This window comes from Alosa pseudoharengus, unplaced genomic scaffold (genome assembly GCF_046254945.1).
Source record: "Alosa pseudoharengus isolate Yale_2024_CS ecotype anadromous, Long Island Sound unplaced genomic scaffold, YU_APseudo_1.1 YU_APseudo_1.1_scf_18, whole genome shotgun sequence".
NCBI lineage: Eukaryota > Metazoa > Chordata > Actinopteri > Clupeiformes > Clupeidae > Alosa > Alosa pseudoharengus.
Window position 1 is genome coordinate 14390491 of NW_027468650.1, and position 22855 is coordinate 14413345.

The 22855-nt window shown below is 39.4% G+C and overlaps 1 protein-coding gene across 1 annotated transcript; it reads right to left on the reverse strand.

The window, feature by feature from the left end:
* Positions 1-6567: 6567 nt before the first annotated feature.
* On the reverse strand, positions 6568-21049 carry LOC143130963 (myosin-7-like). Its single transcript, XM_076290296.1, has 39 exons — positions 21014-21049; positions 20693-20744; positions 18976-19184; positions 18578-18721; positions 18251-18407; positions 18076-18103; positions 17884-17986; positions 17240-17332; positions 17083-17146; positions 16897-16995; positions 16672-16775; positions 16443-16581; positions 16234-16352; positions 15794-15943; positions 15545-15715; positions 15104-15413; positions 14938-15008; positions 14012-14217; positions 13797-13920; positions 13485-13621; positions 12875-13130; positions 12436-12678; positions 12153-12329; positions 11921-12066; positions 11744-11834; positions 11217-11606; positions 10984-11110; positions 10762-10880; positions 10471-10667; positions 10192-10375; positions 9940-10105; positions 9730-9854; positions 9308-9616; positions 8019-8222; positions 7627-7923; positions 7410-7514; positions 7229-7324; positions 6955-7089; positions 6568-6639 (listed from the first exon to the last, which is right to left on the reverse strand). Exons 3-39 carry the CDS (start codon positions 19174-19176, stop codon positions 6619-6621), a joined length of 5808 nt encoding a protein of 1935 aa, XP_076146411.1. The 5' UTR covers positions 19177-19184; positions 20693-20744; positions 21014-21049; the 3' UTR covers positions 6568-6618.
* Between the last annotated feature and the right edge of the window lie 1806 nt (positions 21050-22855).

Sequence of the window (22855 nt, forward strand, 5' to 3'; positions counted from 1 at the left end):
TCAGTAGAGTTAGAATATCTCCTAACATTGTGATAGTTACTCCCAAGCAGACTCTTGATCTCCTAAAATTGTGATAGTTACTGTGATAGTTACTCCAAGTAGTGTTATTTTGTTATTATTATTTTGTATAGACCCTTTCAATCTTCTTCGAGAGGGTTTCCGGTTGACATGTTCAAAACCATCACATACTTTAAAATGAAAATGAATAAGACATTACCGTAATGCTATGCAAAATATTGACCTTAAAACTGTTTGTGCCAAGCTACCATTAGCTCAGTGTTGTTTTATGTACCACCGGAAATAGGAATGCATATGTTTGTTTATGCAGTTGAAAGGGTCTATAAAAATCTTATGCTTGAACCAGTGGTTAAAATTCTGAGCCTTCAGTGTTAATCATATCATTTCAAGATTGTAATAGAATAGATTGATGAATTGATGATGATTAATCAGCAGCCTTTATCAATATGTATTTATTATGACCGCCGCGCAGCGAAGCAGCGGTCATATAGGTTTAGTCAGATTTTTTTTTTTTTTCTTTTTTTTTTTTTTTCTTTTTCGCATGCCCATATTTCCGTCAATGATTCCCGGGACACTGAAAGACCGGGGTACACGAAACTTGGTGGGCATGTAACCCCATATGGATAGCATGGAACCATCGTTTTTCGTTTTGATCTGTAGCCCCCCCGCTGGACTGGCCCCCCCGAAAGGAGGGTAGGGGCAGACACAGTTCTCTGTGAATATCTTGAGAACTGTAGGGCCTAGGATGACCATTTTTTTCCGTATGTTTGCCTCCAGGGGTCATGTTAACCCATTCCATGTGCACACATGTGCACAAACAGATACACACACACACACACACATTCACAGTAATCATACGTATGACACATACTCACACAGTAGACATATGTACGCTTGCATGCACAGGCACATACGCAGGCACACACACAAGCACGCACACACACACACCCACACACATAACATAAACATAACACAAACAATCAAGAATTTCTCAGAATTATGAACAGGCAAGATGGAGGTGGGGTTGTATAAAATTAATTTTACATGTGAAATCTATGAACTAATCATGTTTTGGTACTTGTTGTCTAGCAGATACCAGTGAGAATTGAGTGTGGATAATGCAATTTAGTGAGACAGTTAGAATCATATAGGCTTTTCAGCGTGATTTCTTTTTGTGGAAAAAATGTGCTGGACTGGGCGGCGGTCATATTTTGTACCGCTCTGCGGTACATCTAGTTTATTTATTATCTATGACAATATATGATAATATTATCTTTGACAATATATCAGTGTTATTTCATTAATAGCTCAGTAGCATCTCAGGTATTTATTTAGCAATTTCTCATGATGAGTGAACATCCATCAAGTTGAGCTTTGATATGCTGCAAGGCAGTGCTCTGGTGGTTTGCGAAGGCATTGCAAGTGGTCCCTGACCATCATGTATCCAACACTGCAGCTTCACTGTGGGCAGGGCATCATTATGTGCACCTCACACTCCATAACAGTGGTCTGCAGGTTGCTTCTTAGTCATGATGGTGGTTGAAACAATTGACTTTTTTGTATTTCATTTAATTTTAGATATGGTTAGTCATTGTCTTAAACAAACTCATGTGAAATTTCCAGACCATCTACAGTAGTATGAAATTCTTGCTTAATGTCAATGAGACTGAGAAATGTTTAAATCTATGATAATAAATCAGTGTTATTTCAGTAATAGCACAGAAATATCTCATATCATTATTTAACAATCTTTCAGTAAATAGATCAAGTAAGCAGGGAAGAGGTGGTGTGTTGTTTTTTGTCTGTATCTTTATTTATCTGAGTAGGTGGTTATTATTATGAAATAGCCCACATGGATTCATGTTGTAAGCAAGCAAAAAGTGTAAATAAAGCTATATTTTCAATATTTTAAATTCTTTAAGGTTCAGACCTTTTGCTCAGTCTCTTAAACAACTGTATTTAGTAAGCTGGAATGGACTATGAATAAGTGTGTGTGTGTGTGTGTGTCTTAACTTTTGACTGGTAGTGTATATATTGGGTGGGTGGGTGGGGGGCTTTTTTATGCCTTTAATCGGACAGGACAGGAGAGAGAGTGACAGGAAGCGAGCAGGAGAGAGAGATGGGGTGGGACCAGGAAATGACCCAGGTCAGACTCGAACCCGGATCCCTGTGGGCACATGGACACGAATATAGTAGGGGCGTTGTAACCAGTTGCCCCATAGCGCCTCCCATAGTGTGTAAAATTCAACAGAATAGTGTAGTCTCAAAACGAACACCAACTCCGTGCATTTAACAGAAATGACCATCGCAGCATTTAAATATAACTTATGTGTACTCTATTCATCAATGACATGGTCAATGGTCAAGTTACTTGTACTTCGGTAAAATCAGGGATGGATTACTGCACGGGCCTACCGGGCCCAGGCCCAGGGGCCCAAGGGGTCAGGGGGCCCTGAAGCCCAAGCCTTTGCATGGAATCATTGCCTCAATATCAACAAATCAGGATGTAGGCTATGAATCTGATTGAATTTAGTATTGGCCATCCCCAAAATGCACCAGAATACAGGAAATCACATCAAACAAATGAAAAATTTTCTGGGGGAGGACCCCCAACCCTCCCCCTCCCACATATACGACAATAAACGGGGGGCCCTTAATACAGAAAGTTCAAAATGTGTTTTCCACTGCTGCTGGTCCAGTTCCTTCAACCGTGTTTGAAAATGCTCCCTCCTTTCCGCTATGTAGTCAAGATGGCGCCCGCTGAGGGCGAGAAGTGTCCATCTTTCCACACTCAACTTTTTGACTATTATGAGTGCACCATCCGAGTTCACTTAGCGTCGTCTGAATTTTCAGTGTGAACGCACTCATACACACCATTTGAGATAGTGTATCACCATACTTCATAGTATTTTTTAACAATAACATTACACATGACAATATGAAAATGGTACTATTCACCACTGCTATCTCAGCCACAAATCATATCGGCTTGTAGTCTTGAAAGATGTGCAAACACAAAGAGGTAAAACTTGATCTAGACCAACATTAGTAATCAACTCAACTTCCTCATCTATACTTTGATCTCTGCCCTAATGCTTGTTCTTGCTCTACTTTGTCTACATGTGAGCTGCCCACCTTGCAGCATTTATGTGAATAATGTCATTAATTATTTCATTAATATCACAATATGACAAACTCTTACCAAAGGAAATAATTCTGTATAGACACAGTACAGACACAGTATAGACACAGTACATTATATGTAGGCCTACAGTACAGTACAGTATACAGTATATCTATATTGATATGATATGACACATCCCTATTTGACACCTTTAGTTAGTCTAGATACCTTTAAGAGAACTATTAGGCCTATAGACAATGGATAATATAGCACTCTTTCTGTCTACCTTATTAGGAGTACATTTATCAAAAAGTTGACCGTTTTAAGGCCTTTATAGAAGACTGCATATATTGTCTGTCATCTTAAATTTTGGCGAAGAAAAAATATCGGAAACAGGTTGTTTTGTATTCAATGGGGTCCTAGCAAGTAAAACATCACCAGTTGCCATGGGCGGATTATGAACTTTCGGCCCCCTGGGCCCAGATGTATTAAGGGCCCCCCACTAATTGTCATATATGTGGGAGGGGGGGTTTGGGGGTCCTCCCCCAGAATTTTTTTAATTTGTTTGATGTTATTTCCTGTATTCTGGTGCATTTTGGGGATGGCCAATGCTAAATTCAATCAGATTCATAGCCTACATCCTGATTTGTTGATATTGAGGCAATGATTCCATGCAAAGGCTTGGGCTTCAGGGCCCCCTGACTTCTTGGGCCCCTGGCCTGGGCCCGGTAGGTGCGTGCAGTAATCCATCCCTGCCAGTTGCAAAAATCTATATTGAGCCGTTTCTAAAATAACACGATTCCCCTCACTAATATGCCACATCCCTTTTTGACACCTTTAGTTAGGTCCAGTTACCTTTAAGAGAAATATTATGGACAGTGGATTATATAGCATTCTTTTGAAGGTATCCAATGCAGTCTAGGGTTTTTTTGTTTTGCTACTGGGCTCCCCCATGTGAGTATTTTACACAAAGGTTGTAAATACCACTCTTACTAGCACACTTTCTCTTGGATATGTTGTTTACAAACCAGCAAAGATCATTTCTGAAGAGCCATGTCGACTGACAAGGTAATATTACACAATGTAATACAAATAGTAGGCTATTGCACAATTGGCGTACAGCAATTCGTGATCCTCTGGGTCGGGGAGAGCAAAGGCCGATTCTCCGTAGCTGGCTAGGCTGGAGCTGTAGAGGGCCTGCGATTCTCCCTATTACAAATTTGTTCACCATCAAAATGACTTAGAAGCTGTTATATTAAAGCAACACCAAAGAGTTTTTTGTACCTTAATGTAATGTTTCCAAAATCCAATTCGCTTTGCGGCCCTCTATCGGCTATATCGTACTATGTAAGTTTGCCAGATCGGGTAGCGGATCTGTAGTTCGATGGAATGAGACATAAGAAACTACAAATTTGACTTGCTTCTGATGTCGCAATCCATCATACTTTCATTAAATCATGCAACATACTCTACCGTGTCTGTGGACATCATTATTTGCAAAGCCGGTGCTAGATAAACAAATAGCGTGCGTGTGACAGAGGAAAAGTGCTTTAGTGTTGCTTTAAGGTTAACAACTTGCATGCATTTCAAATTTCCAAAACATTTCCATATGTTTATTAATTTAGCAGATGCTTTGTTTTTATAATAATTAGTAACACTGCTGTATAAACAGTATTAACCAGTAAGAAATCTTAAAAAATCAACCTTTTCATCTTGCATCTGCATGGTATAATGGTAAATATGTGTGGACACCCCTGTATCTAAGTTTGACAGAAATGACCAAAGAACCGCTAATGTCATGGCTAGTCTAGCATTGTTTTCATCCTCAGGGTTAAAGAAACAGTTATATAGGCAACTCCTTTTATATGAACACTAGAAAGCATTGACTGTATATATACAGTCAGTGCTAGTAGGCATGACCAGATTCCTCAAGCTAGCAACAGGTCAGAGAGCTATAACCTCTCCTTGGCCTCAGTAGTAATGGAGATGTGACATCTAAGATCACAGCAGACTTGGCCCCCATAAGAATGCCCAAAGCTATGTAATACTGATTTTTTAATTCCTTTTTATTATTATTATTATTATTATTATTATTATTATTATTAATGTTTATTTGATATGGACATAGCAATTACATTGGACAAACCAGATGCATTGTTTGAGTGTTTTAGCACAGGTGCTAATTCGCAACACTTGTCCATAGGCGGCTTTTGAAAAGATAGAGCAATTAAAATATCAAGAAAGGAAAGAGAAAACACCAGACAAAGATAGAAAAAACCAACAACAAATCAAAGGAAAAAGAAATCAAAGAAATGCAAGCAATTTAAATGTAAGGAACATAAATAGGATACAGAGCAAAGGCAATATGAGCAAGCAATCAACCGGTTAAGGACTATTCATGTGAGCACTGTTGTTTAGACTGTAGCCATTGTTTGAGTCCTTTGTTAAAAGCTTTACTGTTGGTTTCTAGTTTTAGCTCAGTGGGTAGAGAGTTCCAAAGTTTGCCCCCCTTTACAGCAGACTGGCAGAAAGAAGTCTTGCATCTTGGGATGAGACAATCACCACAGGTGGAGGCTCGTGTGATCGCTCTGTGATAGCTCTGATGCCTGATGGCAACTTCAGAAAACAGTCTTGACACATGATTATTTAGACATTTAAAAAAGAATCTTAGAGTACTAAAACTGGTAAAAATGTCAAAAGTGAGAAAGTTGTGTTTCCTTAAAATGTGGCAGTGATGCCATTTTAGTGGTTTCTGGTCCATGATTTCTATTGCTTGCTTATATTGTATTTTGTCATGTACCGACAGTACTCAGTGACCTCGAGGAACAGAGATCTATGTGAAAAACCTCAGGAATTCTCTTTTAAGACGTCTCATCATGACAACAAGTAATTTTGGCTGTCAGTGCTTTAATATTATAATTATAATTATAATATAATTTGTCTGGACAAGATGCCTTGAAAAAAGTCAAACTCTTATTAAATTAAGCCAAAATGATCTTACGAGAGAGCTAGGTAAGTAACTCTATACTTAAAAACAATACCAATTAAGTGGCTTTTCAAGTCATGTGCCTATATTAGGAAGATAGAGAGCAAAAAAGTAAGAAGGTTTATTTTTTATGAGATTTTATCTAAATAAGGAACTCATTTTGACCTGTTAATCTGCTGTATGGGTATAACAACTACTGCTGATTTGGTCTCAGCAGGCATGACTGTCAGTTTAATGAAGTTTAATGGGCCAATTCTCTTCATAGCATCATCATAGAAGAAGAAAGCCCTTAGTTGAGCCCCCACCCCCCTTTCTATGTAGGCCTGTTATGAATGTATAGGTGGGGTCCTTGATGAATGTTACATGCAAGTATCTTATGAACAAAAAAACAACAGAAACACTTTTTAAGTGATTGTATTGGAATGCATTCCATACTAGAAACTAAGACACAGCAAACAAGAACTTTTCAGACATGTCCATCATGAGAGCTTCACTCTTCAGCGACTCCTTTCTGTGATACAGCAAAAAAAAAAAAAGAACATTGTCAGTAATATGTGGCTAAATTTGATTGTCAGGGGTCTGAAATTAACTTATATTAATCTACGAACCACTTTCACGTTTTACCAGCATTTCACTGATGGATAGGGCCAATTTTTAGCCCCAATGATAGTGAATGATTTCAAACCGGATTTTAACATTGTAATCAGCGTAGTATTGCTAAAGGCTGCAAATATAGCCCAATGTATTATAGTAATATATACAGTACTGGTCATGACAATGATAGTAATGTATTTGTATTCAATACAGTGACTACTGTTGCTCTCACCTTGCCACCGGTATCACGGCTCTTGGTTCTCATTTTGTTGACCTGAGACTCAGCTATATCAGCTCTCTCCTCAGCCTCATCCAGCTCATGCTGAATTTTGCGGAACTTGCCCAGGTTGCTATTGGCCTGCTCTTCCTGAAATGTGTACACAAATTAAGTGTATTTTGTTTATTGTTTATTTACATGTTCAGCACTTAATAGATTAAATGACTTTGATAATAGATAAAGCAAGGAAAAGAAGAAGAAAACTAAGGAGAAGAGGATGTTCACTTACAGCCTCCTCTGATGTTCTCTTGTAGGACTTGACCTTCAGCTGCAGTTTGTCCACCAGATCCTGAAGACGGCTCAAATTCTTTTTGTCCTCCTCAGTCTACAGATGAGAGAGGTGAGTGGATTTTAGCATTTAGCACTATGTATTATAAAAAGTCTTTTTAGGGTGGTATAATTTAATATACCTGATAGGTGAGCTCCTTGATGCGACGCTCATATTTACGGATTCCTTTGACAGAATCACTGGCCTTCCGTTGCTCTATTTCCACCTCACATTCCAGCTCTCTCACCTAAATGTTGACAAATAAAGCAAATACTGAACACATGGTGATATGTCTACCTGTAACCATATCTAGTTCTGATTATTAGAAAAAAGCTCTTTAGCAAAAACACAGCACTTACTCTGGACTCCAACTTCTGGATCTGCTTCTTGCCACCTTTCATGGCGATTTGTTCAGCTTCATCCAGACGGTGCTGCAGGTCCTTGATGGTCTGCTCCATGTTCTTCTTCATGCGCTCCAGGTGAGAACTGGTGTCCTGCTCCTTCTTCAGCTCCTCTGCCATCATGGCAGCATCAGTGATGGCCTTCTTGGCCTTTTCCTCAGCATTCCTGCACTCCTGCACAGCCTCCTCTACTTCATTCTGCAGCTGGGCTGTATCACCCTCCAGTTTCTTCTTCTGGTTCAGCAGGCTGGTGTTCTATGTGATAGAAATGTTCACGATGGTCTGTGTCACATTGTGACAATCTGTTTCATATGAATAAATACTGAAAATCACCATATTTAGGATTTTACCTGAGAGTGCAGCAGCTGCACCCTCTCACTGACGTCCAGCAGCTCCTGTTCAGCCAGTTTCCGGCCTCTCTCAGTCTGCTCCACTATGGACCTGAGCTCTTCCAATTCAGCCTGCATCAGATTGCTGCGTCTCTCCACAATAGCAGTGTTCTCTTTGAGATCATCATTACTACGTAGAGCATCATCCAGCTGCAGTTGGGCATCCTGCAATTTACACATGTTAGAAATGTAAACCTGTATTTTATAGATTGCTAATATACAGCCTAACCTTGTTAACTCTTGTTTGAGTGTATACAGCTAGCTATCCAAAAAGATAGTTAACCTATAGCAGAAATAAAAAGCAAAGTTGCACCTTTCAGATAAGATGGATGTTTGGGATATACTCTAATATATTTCTACAAAATTGGTAGAAACCAACTTAACAGGGCATCCAGCTAACCCATGTACATGTGCAGTACACAATCACAGGTTTAAACCTACATTGAAACATAAATTTCATTATTAATAATAATAACGCTACAATATAAACAATAAGTTTACTATGGCATCAATAACTTCCCCGCAACACTTTTCTAAACAGGGCATAAACTAGCCAATGCTATGGGGCTTGCGTTGTGTTGTTTGGTGAGTTGGATAGAGCACGGGAGGTGTCAATGCAAAATATTTTTGTATATTGAGAGTATGTGCACTCATTTTACTAACTTGTGGTCTCATTTTACTAGATTGTGTGGCCAATTTACAGTAATATATTATGTGCTCATTTTGCTAGATAGTGCTCTTGTTTTACTAAATTGTGGTCTCATTTTAGTAGATTGTGCGCTCAATTTAGTAAAGAGCACAATTTAGTCAAATGAGCGCACTATTGAGTAAAACTTAGGGGCTGTATTAGCTGTGTGTATTAGCTGTTACATCAGGTGTAGGAATGCACTCCTGTAAGACCTATGCAGTTAAGTAGAAGTATATATACTCTTTTGATCCCGTGAGGGAAATTTGGTCTCTGCATTTATCCCAATCCGTGAATTAGTGAAACACACTCAGCACACAGTGAACACACAGTGAGGTGAAGCACACACTAATCCCGGCGCAGTGAGCTGCCTGCAACAACAGCGGCGCTCGGGGACCAGTGAGGGGTTAGCCGTGCCTACTGGTCGGGGTTCGAACCGGCAACCCTCCTGTTACAAGTCCGAAGCGCTAACCAGTAGTCCACGGCTGCCCCAAGTGATTGAGTTACAGTAAGTGAATTCTTGACAGTCAATGGGATTATGGAATTCTGTGCTACATTGTTTTACCTTCATATGTCCATGGAGACCCTTGAGCTGCTTCTGGGCCTCAGATGCCTGCCTGTTGGCCTGACTGAGCTGGATCTCCATCTCATTGAGGTCTCCCTCCATCTTCTTCTTTACTCTGAGAGCCTCATTCCTGCTGCGAGTCTCAGACTCCAGGGAGGTCTGCAGGGTATCCACCACTCTCTGCTGGTTCCTCTTGGCCTGCTCCATCTCCTCATCCTTCTCAGCAAGTTTACGCTCAATGTCAGCTTTGATCTGATTGAACTCCAGCTGAGCTCTGAGTATCTTACCCTCCTCATGTTCAAGGGTACCCTGTGGAGATATAGGAACATGATAATCTACTTAGTTCTGTAAACATAAGCTTCCTTGATGTCTTTGAATGAGGGAAACTAGTTTTCTGATTATTTTGATCTTTATGAATGTACCTCAGCTTCCTCAAGGGCAGTCTGGATCTCTGCCTTCTCTTGCTCAAGTGTCTTCCTGACCTTCTCAAGCTCATGGATGCTCTTTCCAGTCTCACCGAGTTGCTCAGTGAGATCAGAAATTTCCTCTGCAAAGCAGACAAAGATTAGTTAGTTGTGTGATGTCACTTTAACAATCATATAAGCTTTGTCTTAAGGGAGGATCAAACAGACCTTGGAGATTTTTGTTCTCCCTCTTCATGGTTTCAAGGTGATCTAAAGATTCCTCATAAGAGTTCTTGAGTTTGAAGAGCTCAGTGCCAAGAGATCTGGACTCTTTCTGAGAACTCTCCAGCTCAGTCTGGGACTCCTCAAACTTTTGCTTCCACTCAGACAAGACCTGTTAAGGTGAAAATCTTTAAATGCAAGTCTGAGAATTGTGTTAAGGCATATTGGCAATGATGTTTTGATCATTTGTTTTCTTACCTTATCAAAGTTTCTTTGTCTCTTGTCTAGAGCAGCAGCAGCAGCATTGGATCTCTCCACATCTACCATGAGATCTTCAATCTCATTCTGCAGTCTATGCTTAGTTTTCTCCAGGGAGGAGCATTTGGCATTGACAGCCTCCACAGCTTCCTCTGCATCTTGCAGACGCTGAGCAAGCTTTTTCCTGAGGAAAAATAATTAAAGGTGAGTGATGAATTTACATGCCATGTCTAACTATTGATTTTAAACAATTCATACAGTCAATTCAGGGGGCCTTACTTGGCATCTTCCAGCTCTTCAGTCCTCTGGATGGCATCAGTCTCGTACTTGGTTCTCCACTGAGCCACCTCAGAGTTGGCCTTGGAGAGACTGCGCTGCAGCTCAGCCTTGGCCTCCTGCTCCTCCTCATACTGCTCCCTCAGGAGGTCAGCATCATGACGAGAAGACTGCACTGCATGGGCTAGGGCATTCTTGGCCTGAGGATATATCAGATACAAGTCCATCAGATATTTCATAGCTTTAAAGTAACTCTCATCTGAAAGACTTTTTCTGCAAGTCAGTTATAAATACCTTCACTTCCTCCTCAAGTTGCCTCTTGAGATCCTCAACCTGCTGCGTGTAGGACTGTTTGCCTCTTGTCAGTTGAGAAACAAGTGAGTCTTTCTCTTCCAGCTGTCTTGTAAGCTCACCTTGATAAACAGAATATACATTTTTCAATGATAATGCTTCTTGTCTTCTTTTTTTCTTACTATGTGTATCAAATCACTAAGTTGTTTTACCATTTTGACTTACCATTTTCAGTTTGAAGCTTGGCTTTCTGCATGGTGAAGTCATTGATGGAGCGCTGGCCTTCCTCAGCCTTCGTTCTGTATTCAGTCATCTGGTCCTCCAGTGTTCTGCACATCTTCTCCAAGTTTGTCTGACAAAATAATACAGAATGTTGTTCTCGTGTACTATTTCTTGAAAACTGTCAGAATCAGTCAGACCCATTATACAGGTTCTTTCTTTAGCCATTTTGTACAAACCTTGGCCTTGGAGACCTGCTCCATGTTGGAGACAACATCGTCCAACTCAAGACGGAGCTCACTCTTCTCCTTCTCAAGCTTTTGTTTCACTCTCTGAAGGTTGTCAATCTGCTCCCCGAGGTCAGCTACAGTGTCTGCTTGCTTCTTCCTCAGTGTGGAGGAAGTGGCTTCATGTTGCAGAGTGGACTCTTCAAGGTCTCTGCGCAGCTTCTGGAACTCAGCCTCCCTCTTCTTGTTCATCTCAATCTGGGCAGCAGTGGCACCTCCAGCCTCCTCCAGCCTCTCACTGATCTCCTCCAGCTCTCTGGCCAGGTCTGCCCTCTGCTTCTCTACTTTGGCTCGGGCAGCTCTCTCAGCCTCCAGCTCTTCCTCCAGCTCCTCAATGCGGGCCTAAGGAAAGTAAAGAAGTAGGAAGTATATTTTATTTGTACATTTTTAAAATATTTTCCTCATAAGAAACATACATGTATTTTATTACAATATTTTTTTATGTTTTCTTTCCTATCAATTTCAATTCTTTGTTTTACCTGCAACTCCTTTAGTTTCTTCTGGAGCTGGGCACTCATAGCTTGTTCATCTTCAATCTTGCTATTAAGTTGACTGATCTCAAAGTCTTTCCTGTGTTAAAATAGGCCATTAAAAAATTAAATGAATATATCTTTTCTCTGTATACTTATTATTTATTATAGATGATTTGTACATACTTCTTCATCCGCTCTTCAAGCTGCTGTTTGTCATTCTCCAAGTCCATAAGACTTTCCTGGGTCAACTTTAAGTCACCCTCAAGCTTTCTTTTAGCTCTCTCAAGATCCATCCTCAGTTTCTTTTCCTGTTCCAGGGACCCTTCAAGCTATTGAAGATTAAAAAAAAGGAATTATGTAAGTGTCTTCATTAATTTAACGCAGTGAGACATAGGTTCCTGTTAGTATTTCCTACATCATCAACTTGCTGTTCCAACTTGGTTTTGGCCTTAGTCAGAGTGTTGACTTTGTCCTCCTCACTCTGAAGGTCATCCAACGTTTGCTGGTGAGCCTCCTGCAATGCTTTCTTCTCCTTAGTCAGCTTGGCAATGATTTCATCAAGAGCTGCCATCTCCTCAGTCAGGTTTTTAACCTAAAAGTAAAGTAGACCATTGTCAAACGATTATTTGATTACTCGATTACTTGACTTCATTACTGGAACATTTTCCTTGGTGATTAGGATTTTCAGTCCTGCTGACCTTATTCTCAGTGGCATGTTTCTCTTTCTCTACTTTAGCTAGAGTGAGCTCCAGATCATCAATGTCCTTCTTGAGCTCAGAGCATTCATCCTCCAACTTCCTCTTCTTTGCTGTCAGCTCTGAATTCATCTCCTCCTCATCTTCCAGTCTCTCAGCCAGCTCCTTGGATTTGGCCTCAAGCTGGATCTTACTCTTGATCAGCCCTTCACATCGCTCCTCAGCATCACAAAGACTGTCTTGTTCCTAGGATGAAGAAAAGATGTGGATTGATAGATTGAAGCTACAAATAAAAGTAGATACAGTACGACTACTAAATCTGACACATTTGCATGAGCTTTTGAATATTAGTTAAATTCAAATAGGTAGATCTTTCACTGACTAATAAATTGTTTAGTATACTCACAGTAGTATACTTGTCTAAATTGTTTAGTGTACTCACAGTCTGGACTTGAAGTTGTAGGTCATTCTTCTCTTGGAGAATAGAAACCATTTTCTCCTCCAGCTCTTTTCTACGAGCCTCAGATTTTGCATAGGCCTCCTTCAGCTTCAGGAATTCTTCCTTCATGTTGGCCATCTCTTTCTCAGCATCAGCAGATTTCAAGAGGGGCTTGATCTTGAAGTACATCTTCATCCAGGGCCAATTCTTGACACCCATGAATGCACGGACGTTCCACTGGATCACCAGCAGTGCATCCCTGTAATATAATTTGTGCTGAAATTAGTCTTTCTCTGATAATTCCTTCTTAAGAGTATTTCTACCTTTTAAAATAGTAATTACTATCAATGTTCCACAAATTTGAAAAGAGGATTTATTTCCATGATGTGTAATGTAATTCCAGTGATAGTGTAATAAAGAATAACGTAATATTAATATTAAATTATAAAATATTATAATTAAAAGATTAAAAGTTCTTTTCAATCAAAAATAAATGTAAAACATATGGTTATTAATGCAATGTTACCAAATATGTGTAAGTGTATATGTACAAATATATGAGAGCCTAGTACCACTGATATTATATACTATTTTTTTTAGAGGTTATTATCACCTGCGTTCTACGATTTTCTTGAATTCAACCCTGGCAATCATTCCACGGGCACTAGACTGTAGACCAGTGATGATAAGAGCGAGACGGTCGTCTCTCATCTCCTCAAGGACACCCAGGAGACCAGCTTTGAAGAACACCTGATAAGAGTCAAAACAGGTAACAGTCTATTTTACTATACAAGTATAGGTGAAATCCTCATCTACCAAAACATACGGTATGACATAGAAAAAAGATACCTCAGAAAGTGTCAGATTGTCAAACAGTGTTTGCTTTATCATGAAAGGATTATGGGAACATTATACTATAAAGCACCTTAGTGTGTCCGAATCTGTACTGTTCATGGTCAATATCCAGGGATCCAAGCAGTTTTTCTGCTCCTTTCTTGTTGTCAATGAACTGTCCCTCAGGGATAGCTGCAGGATTCAGGATACGGTATCTGAAGAGGTTAAAGTAGTCCTGGTATAGACATATTCTTCCAATATTGTTGTGAGAAATATATAATTATTAGGACAAATAACAGATTTTACCTCTGTTTGAAGTCTGCATACTGGATCCTGTTGGGGAAGCCCTTTCTGCAGATCCTGATGCCTTCCAGCACACCGTTACAGCGCAGCTGGTGCATGACCAGAGGATTCTCCATGGCCCCAGGAGTCTTGGTCTCGTTGGGGATGATGCAGCGCACAAAGTGGGGGTGAGTTGACCTCAAGTTGGTCATCAGCTTGTTCAGATTCTCCTGTGTCCATACATTTAAATAAAAAAAAATTTCAGGAAGACTGCACAGAATCCAAGTTGGACCATTGATCTATATATATACTTAAAGGAAAATTCCAGTATTTAGCACTTTGAGTCCCTTTTCTGGTTTGTTTTGGAAGAACTATAGTGGTGTTCACCGAGATTTTAACGATTGATCCTGTCTCGACTTTTCTGACACGTTTTGAACGAGTAGTAGTTCGCCTTTGACTACTCAGGGTGGTGCCTACAGGCATGCTCAAACATGTCCTAAAACAACCCTTAACGTTCGTTTTCAAAACTGCAATGAGTCTTGAGTCAATGAGTCTTCCAACAGAAATCAATGGGATTTTACAAAATGGCAAATAAAACACGACAGAAACTGTATTTCGCTACGCTACTTCTTTTTGGAACATCAACGAACACCACTAACCACTCGGTGAGTTGCACAGTTTTGAAAACGAACGATAATGGTTATTTTAGGACATGTTTGAGCATGCCTGTAGGCAGCCACTCTGAGTAGTCAAAGGCGATTCAAAACGAGTCAGAAAAGTCGAGACAGGACCAATCATCAAAATTTCGGTGTCCACCACTCCAGTTCATCCAAAACAAACCAGAAAAGGGACTCAAATTGCTAAATACCACAATTTTCCTTCAAAAGAAAGATATGTGGTACTAAAACATGCCTTCACTTTAGTATTTTAATTTAACCTGTCACACTTACCCTGTGAAGGGCAGATACAGTCTGGAAAGAAGAACCCTTCTTCTTCTTGCCACCACCACCAGAATCAGCGGCTATTAAAATAGCACATGTCCATCAGCTCTTCTCATAAAAATAATGTTAATTAATTAATGTCACGGGATTAGTTAGTAAGGGATTGACAGAATACCTGCGTCAGCACCGGCATAGTTGGCGAAGAGAGCACACAACATCTTAAGATTTGACTTCTGAAATAGTCCGACCACAGTCTCATTGAGAGGGTCTTTGTTCTTCACCAGCCAGTTGCCAATATTATAATCAACAGTGCCAGCATAGTGAACCAGGGAGAAATGGGCCTCTGGTCTCCCCTTGATAATCCTTGGCTTCTGGAAGCAGGCGTTTTTGCCCAAGTGGTTGTCATAAAGCTTTGATTTAAATGTAGTATCACTGGCTTTGGGGAACATGCACTCCTCTTCAAGGATGGACATGATACCCATGGGCTATGGAGGAAATAATATGGAAGCATGATGATTAAAACCATTTTACAACCACACAAATAATAAAAGAGTGGTTCTCCATGTAGTGATCGATGCCTTCAAAGAAAAATATGAGTAAATAAAGTGTCACTCACTTTCTCAATGAGCTCAATGCAAGCGGCCAAGTCCATGCCGAAGTCAATGAATGTCCACTCAATGCCCTCCTTCTTGTACTCCTCTTGCTCCAACACAAACATGTGGTGGTTAAAGAACTGTTGCAGCTTCTCATTAGTAAAGTTGATGCACAGTTGCTCAAAGGTGTTGAACTGAAAGACAATAGGAATTTTGTTAATATCATATATTTTGCTTAAAATGATAGTGTTTGTCATAGCTTTAAGACTCACATCAAAGATCTCAAATCCAGCAATATCCAGCACACCAATGTAGTGCTGGCGAGGCTGTTTGGTTTCCAAGGTCAGATTGATTTTGACAACCATCCAGTTGAACATCTTCTCATACACTGACTTGGACAGGGCTCCAATAGAGTAGTACACCTAAAGATAAAATGGAAATGAATAACATGGAAAACTTGAATTTGTTAAACAGGCATGGGTTTATAACAGTCCTGTAATTTAAAGGTATACTATGCAGTTTCAGGTATTTTAGCGACTCTACAGCTGACCCTAGTCACAATATATTTATATTTTACTTTGCAGTTGTAAATAGCCTACTTCTCATGGCTACACCTTGTACGTAACACATTATTGTCTAAGTGTAGTTAACTACAATCAATATTTATAATATTTATAATACTATAATATCTGATTCTGAATTCTGATATTACCTGATTCTCATTCTGTCCTTTGGTGACCCACTCGTTTCCTACTTTGACCCTTGGGTGACACAGACCCTTAATGAGGTCAGCAGAGTTCAGACCCATGAGATAAGCGACTTTGTCGGCATCTGGAGTGAAAACCTCACAGTTACACCTCTCTACCCATATTTAACTGTAACAAGTAGGTATTACATCCAACAAGAAAAATGAATACACACCCTCAGTTCCGTCTGCTTCTGCCTGCTCCTCTCTTTGCTTCTGCTTGAACTTCATGTTGCCATAGTGCATAATGGAACCAGTCAGCTTGTAAATACCGTTCTTTTCCTCTTGAGTAAAGCCCAGCACATCAAAGGCTTCCTGTAACAAGTAAAATATTACATTCAGTAACTACATCTCCCAACGTACCTCTGTATAAGTAAATGAGAAAGTGAAAGCAGGGCTACTCACATCAGTAGCCACCAGCTCATCAGCATCAACAATAGAGGCTACTTGTGTCTGTCCTTGGGAGATGAACGCGTAGTCATAGGGGTTGGAGGTGATCAACAACATCTCTGAAGAAAGCAAGACCATAGGTCAAGAAACACTACTGTAACTGAGCTAAGGACACAAATAAGTAGACACTTATTTCACATTCATGTCCACAATGACTGGAGATATGCATGCAGTTCTCACCCAACAGCTCCGGTTTCTGTTGGGACAGGATCTGGTAGAAGATGTGGTAGTCTCTCTCAGCCTTGAGCTGAAAAGTGACACGGGACTTCTCCAGCAGATCTGGGGGATTGCAGAGTAATTATAACTTTAAAGCTATACATTCGGTCTCCACAGGTGAAGGCAATCAAAAAGGGATTATTTACTTACAGGTCTCAATATCTGCTGATGCCAGCTTGCCGCTCACACCGAAGTGGATACGGATGAATTTACCCTAGAATGAGTGACACATAAAAATGAAACATGGCAGTGATAAAAGCGTGGAATTTTGAGTTGATAACGAGTTGAAAATCAATAGAGGGCATACGAATCGGGAGGAGTTGTCATTTCTGATGGTCTTGGCGTTACCAAAAGCTTCCAAAGCAGGATTACACTGGATGATTTGATCTTCCAGTGTGCCCTGGGAAAATAAAACAATATATCAACTCACCTTTCAAATGCCAGGTGTTGGAGACTGGCCTGGCCACACCCACCTAGTATCTCCACTTATTTTCATTTTACTGAGATACTAGTTTGGCTTCTTTCAATGTGTTTATGTTTCCCACCATGATGGCAGGTCAGTGAACGACGAGGGGTGATGACGTTAATTTTGAAATCAAAAGTGGCCGTGGTAAAAGGTAATAGCCATACCTGCAAACATTAAAAAGTTGCAGTTTGAAAAATATGTACACGTATATAGCAAAGGTAATATGTTATTTCCTCACTGCCAATGTGGTTTATTAGCAGTTTGTAGATGTTAGACAAAATAGGAAATAATGTTAGGAATCACTGATCAATGTGATTTCTAAGTTAACGTAAAATCTACGTCCATTACGATGCTAAAGTAGGAAACAGTTCACAATTGTGAGTGCCCAGACTTTCTTAACAAATTGAGTGAGACTGGTAAAATTAGGTTACTTGGAGATGCCTCTGAAGTGGAAATTATGTCCAGCACACATTGAGGTGATTTACCTTTTTCTCCTGAGAGGGGTCCTTCTTTCCAGAGGCTGCAATGCTAGCAAAGTACTGGATGACTCTTTTGGTGTTTACTGTCTTTCCGGCACCAGATTCTCCACTATTGGTGGAAATGAAAGTATGCAAAGGTTCACTCCCTCATCAACAAGTTAACAAGAAATATAGAATCAAAGAATGGATTATACTCACGTGATAAGGACAGACTGGTTCTCTCTGTCTGTGTAATGTACAAGCATTGAATGTCAATATAAACCCAAAAACATACGTTATTATTTATAAATTCATGCTGTTAATTTTCATCAATTTTCAATACACTGCATACCCATTTAATGCTAAAGTGGTTGCTTTAACAGAGAATCTTTACCTGTTAGCATGTACTGGTAAGCATTATCAGAGATGGAGAAGATGTGGGGAGGGGCTTCTGATCTCTTCTTGCCTCTGTAGGCATTGACAACGCCCTTGTTGTACACTGGCAAAAACTTGTAGGGATTGACAGTGACACAGAACAGGCCAGAGTAGGTCTGTACAAATAAACATATTAACATAATAAACATATATTATATTAACAAAATAAACATATTATTGATTATGAACAAATAAGGCATCAGAGTAAGTCTAAAGACAGAAATATATGGTAATTTTGGACATTTGTTATTGATACTATGGGCCAGAGCCTCATGTTTGTACTCACGTAAATCATCCAGGCTGCATAACGCTCTTTGAGGTTAAACAGCACAGCAGGCTCATGCAGGAAGGTGAACATCGCCATGTCCTCAATTTTGTCATACTTAGGCGGGTTTTGTTGGTGGCAATCTATATCTTTCACAGTGACAGTCTGTGTAATAGAAACAAAATCAGTCTCTTTAGAGAATTCTGTCCTTCATCTTTATGTTACATATTTGTTATAAATGTAAGCAGCTCAACACAAAATTGGCAAAATTGCATTTAAATAGTAAGCTGTCAGTAAGTGAGCTTTCAAATGAAAAAGAATAGCTAAATGGAAAAATATATAACAATGCAAGTGCAAGTGATTCAGTAAGGTCAGTAAATAAAAACTCTGAAATAGGTTTAAAATGTATCATGCATTACCTTATCAAATTCAGTAAGAACAGTGACTTTGTCACCGTCTCTGCTTTGGACGATGCCCTTCACAAATTCAACTTCAGGGTCCACCACGAAGCAGGCCCTCTTAATGTCAAAGGGGCGAGTCTGGGCCTCTAGACGCTCCATATCCGACTTCCTCAGAAAAGAAGCCGCCTCCCCAAACTCTGCCATCAACGCATCACCCATGGTGAAGACTGCAATGTAAATGATATAAACTAATTACAGTAATTCCTAAACCATGAGACCTTATGGATGAAGAACATGATTATAGCAACATGTAGAGCACTGACAAGTCAGAATAGGCAAAACATTTCAACTTTATATCCTAAGACTAGCATATGACAGGCAGACATTACATTACATTTGGCTGACACATTTTTTAACCAAAGCGACTTACAGACCTTAAGTCCTTTGGCCAATACTGTTAAGAAACTGAGGTAAGTGTTGTTGAGTTGTTTGAGTTGCAAGATTTGAAATGTATGAAGTGGATCAGGAGAATCAGATTGGTGACGTTTGCCTGGTTTAATAAGATAGTATAGTAAAATTGTGGCCATACAGGTTAAAATGGTCAAAAATATACACTAGTATATGGTATGTAGATATGTATCTTGGTTTCACAAGGAGGGGTTAGTTATTGGTACATACTCTAAAACATAGCCAGAGTTCAGCTTGATAGACTACAAAATGTAATGTCAACTCTTCCAGATTTGGCTTAGACACTACACCGTCACCTACCAAATTTTTTTTCAAATCAGCTTTTCACCTCATAGCAACATAGGCGCTTCAGATTTTGAATGTATCATTGAAGTCCCTAATAATGTCTGTTTTAAAGCCTCTTCTCAAGAAGACTTATCTGGATGCCTCCATGCTAAACAATAACAGACCCATATCCGATCTACCATTTGTTATAAATTGAAATGATTAAAAACAGTCTTTAATCAATTTACAATCTTGAACCTTCCTAATGTGAAATGGGTATTTTGATTACCTTCAGTCAGGTTTTCAGGCAAATAACAGCATTGAAACAGCTCTTATTTAGGTTTAAAAATATCAGTCCTAGTGTTATTGTACCTTAGTGCAGACTTTGACACTGTTGATCACAACATACTGCTACACAGAATAGAACACTGGGTTGGATTTACAGGTACAATTATTAATTGGTTCAAGTAATACCTACAACAGAGGAGCTTCTTTGTTAACTTCGGCAACTGTACCTCAACACCAACGTCCTTGACTTGTGGTGTTCCCCAGGGGTCTATCTTGAGGCAACTATTATTCAACGTGTATATGCTCCCGATTGGACAAATCTTCAAGAACAATTTGTTGAACAATTTGATTTCCTCATAGCTATGTGATGACACACAAATTTAATTGGCCCTGTCCCCTAATGACTATGGTCTTGAATCTCGTATTCAGTGTATTGATCAAATTAGCAAATGGATGTCGCATAATTTTCAAAATTGTCTCAAAACATAGAATAAACTAAAGTAATTATATTTTGTATAACAACCCAATACCTTCAGTCTGTCCCTGCACTGGATTCCAGTAAGTAACATAATTGCTTGTTTATAAATCGCTAAATGGAATGGGACAAAATTACCTATCAGACATGGTTCAGACAACCCGCTGTTGTATGTGCTTATGTGAAGCATACTGAATTATCCCTGTGTATGTAAATCTCCCTTGTCCCTGTAAATCTCACCTTGTTTGGGTCAAGCCTTAGTTGGTCTGTTATACAGATATGATGACACTTGCTGTAAGTGAACAAACAAGAAACATTCAGATCACACAGTGTTACAGCGGCAGTGCTGCAGGTACAATTTGAGTCCTTGCACAGAATGCTAACTGAACAGATCCATGTGTCTGTCTCTGACTGTAGTCAGACATGCCTCTGTATCCACTATCCAAATGTCTGTCTATGCATTTAGCTATCATTCTTACTATCCTCCTCCATCTAACTCTCTCTATCTATCTATCCATCCATTTGTCTGCTCCTCTCAGTAGCAGTAGATTGACTACTTACCTCAAGGTTGGTCTTTGCTGTATCTGCTGTCAAGGCCACGGTTGATTCACCCTTTTTGTAGGGGATGGTCCATCCCAATATGGACAGAGCATCAACTGACTCCCACCACACCAGAGTTTTGTTAAAGGAAAACTGGCCAAAAGGGTGGAGGCATGTGGCAATAGGCTTCTCTAGACAGGAGGGAGCTGGAATGGCAGAGCATCATCAGCACCTGAACTTGGTCCCTAATTTGGAGTTTGCTATTGTGAGATGCCCCTCTGACCTTGTCTTTGACTCTGTCTTTCAGTGTCCTCCTTGTCATCTGCCTGACCAAGAAGAAAATCCCAACCTGCTGATCCATGTGCACTTCATTTTTACTGTCTACATCACTCATGCTGTCTGTGGTCAGCTGTCCTTTCAGTACATAAAGGATTTAGCATCCTTTTGGAAGCCTATCAGTGAGGTCTGTATTAAGTTTTTTTTTTTATTTGATGCCTATGTAATTTTAGAAAACAGAAATTCATATGGATCTCTCTTTTGTGGATTTGTTAGGCTATTTTTAAACTGTACATTGTATTGTTAATTGTTTCTTTGGAAACAACTATTGTCATTGTGTATAGAGTCTCTTGAGGACCAATAACAAATAAAATTCTTGCCTCATACCCCCTAAACTTCTGCAATTTGGAAACTGATCCAACAACAACGACAGCTGTCTTTTCAGTAGACCTAGAACTGCACTACTGTCATTGCATTGTTTCCTTGAGGACAAAGATAACCCTGTGATTTAGTCTCAGGTTCCTCCATCAACCGTAGATAGCCTTTGGAGTATCCGTCAGTGTTCCTTCCCACCCTTATGAATTTGTACAGCAGCTGCTCTTTGGACTCAGAGGCCTGAGTGCACACACCAAATGCTGATACTGTGTGTTATACAGATGGTACTGAAACACATACAACAATTATTTTTTCAGAATTAATATAGATCAAATACCTAGTTCATATTTTATTTGAAAATGACAGGAAGACCTGGGATTGGTCATTTTCAACTGATTCGCATGACCACAAAACGTTTGCACTTGATAGTGACACATGCAAACTAGGTGCTTTCAGATCTACAAATGTAAAAGCTTTGTGCCTGTTTCAAATATATATAAAGATTATAAATAAAAGACAGTAGTTATGTAGAAATGTAAGGGAAAACATCCATTATACTACTGCAGAAATTAAGTCTACTGGATAATTGGCCATAGCTTAATTACAAATCTACAAATGCACATCCTTGTGTCTACATCCAAAAAGTCTGCTGATAACTGAAATAAATGTACCGGACGGTAATTGAATCCACTACAAAAGAAAATCATCTTGCGTACTACTGAATACATTATAATAATAATAATAATAATGATAATAATAATAATAATAATAATAATAATAATAATAATAATAATAAGTGTTATTTGTATAGCACCTGTCATACACAGAATGCAGCTCAAAGTACTTTTCATGTGGAACATTTAACACAATAATAGAGAAGAAAACAATAATAATAAGAATAACAACAACAACAACTAGATGTACCGCAGAGCGGTACAAAATATGACCGCCGCCCAGTCCAGCACATTTTTTCCACAAAAAGAAATCACGCTGAAAGGCCTATATGATTCTAACTGTCTCACTAAATTGCATTATCCACACTCAATTCTCACTGGTATCTGCTAGACAACAAGTACCAAAACATGATTAGTTCATAGATTTTACATGTAAAATTCATTTTATACAACCCCACCTCCATCTTGCCTGTTCATAATTCTGAGAAATTCTTGATTGTTTGTGTTACAGTATGTTTATGTTATGTGTGTGGGTGTG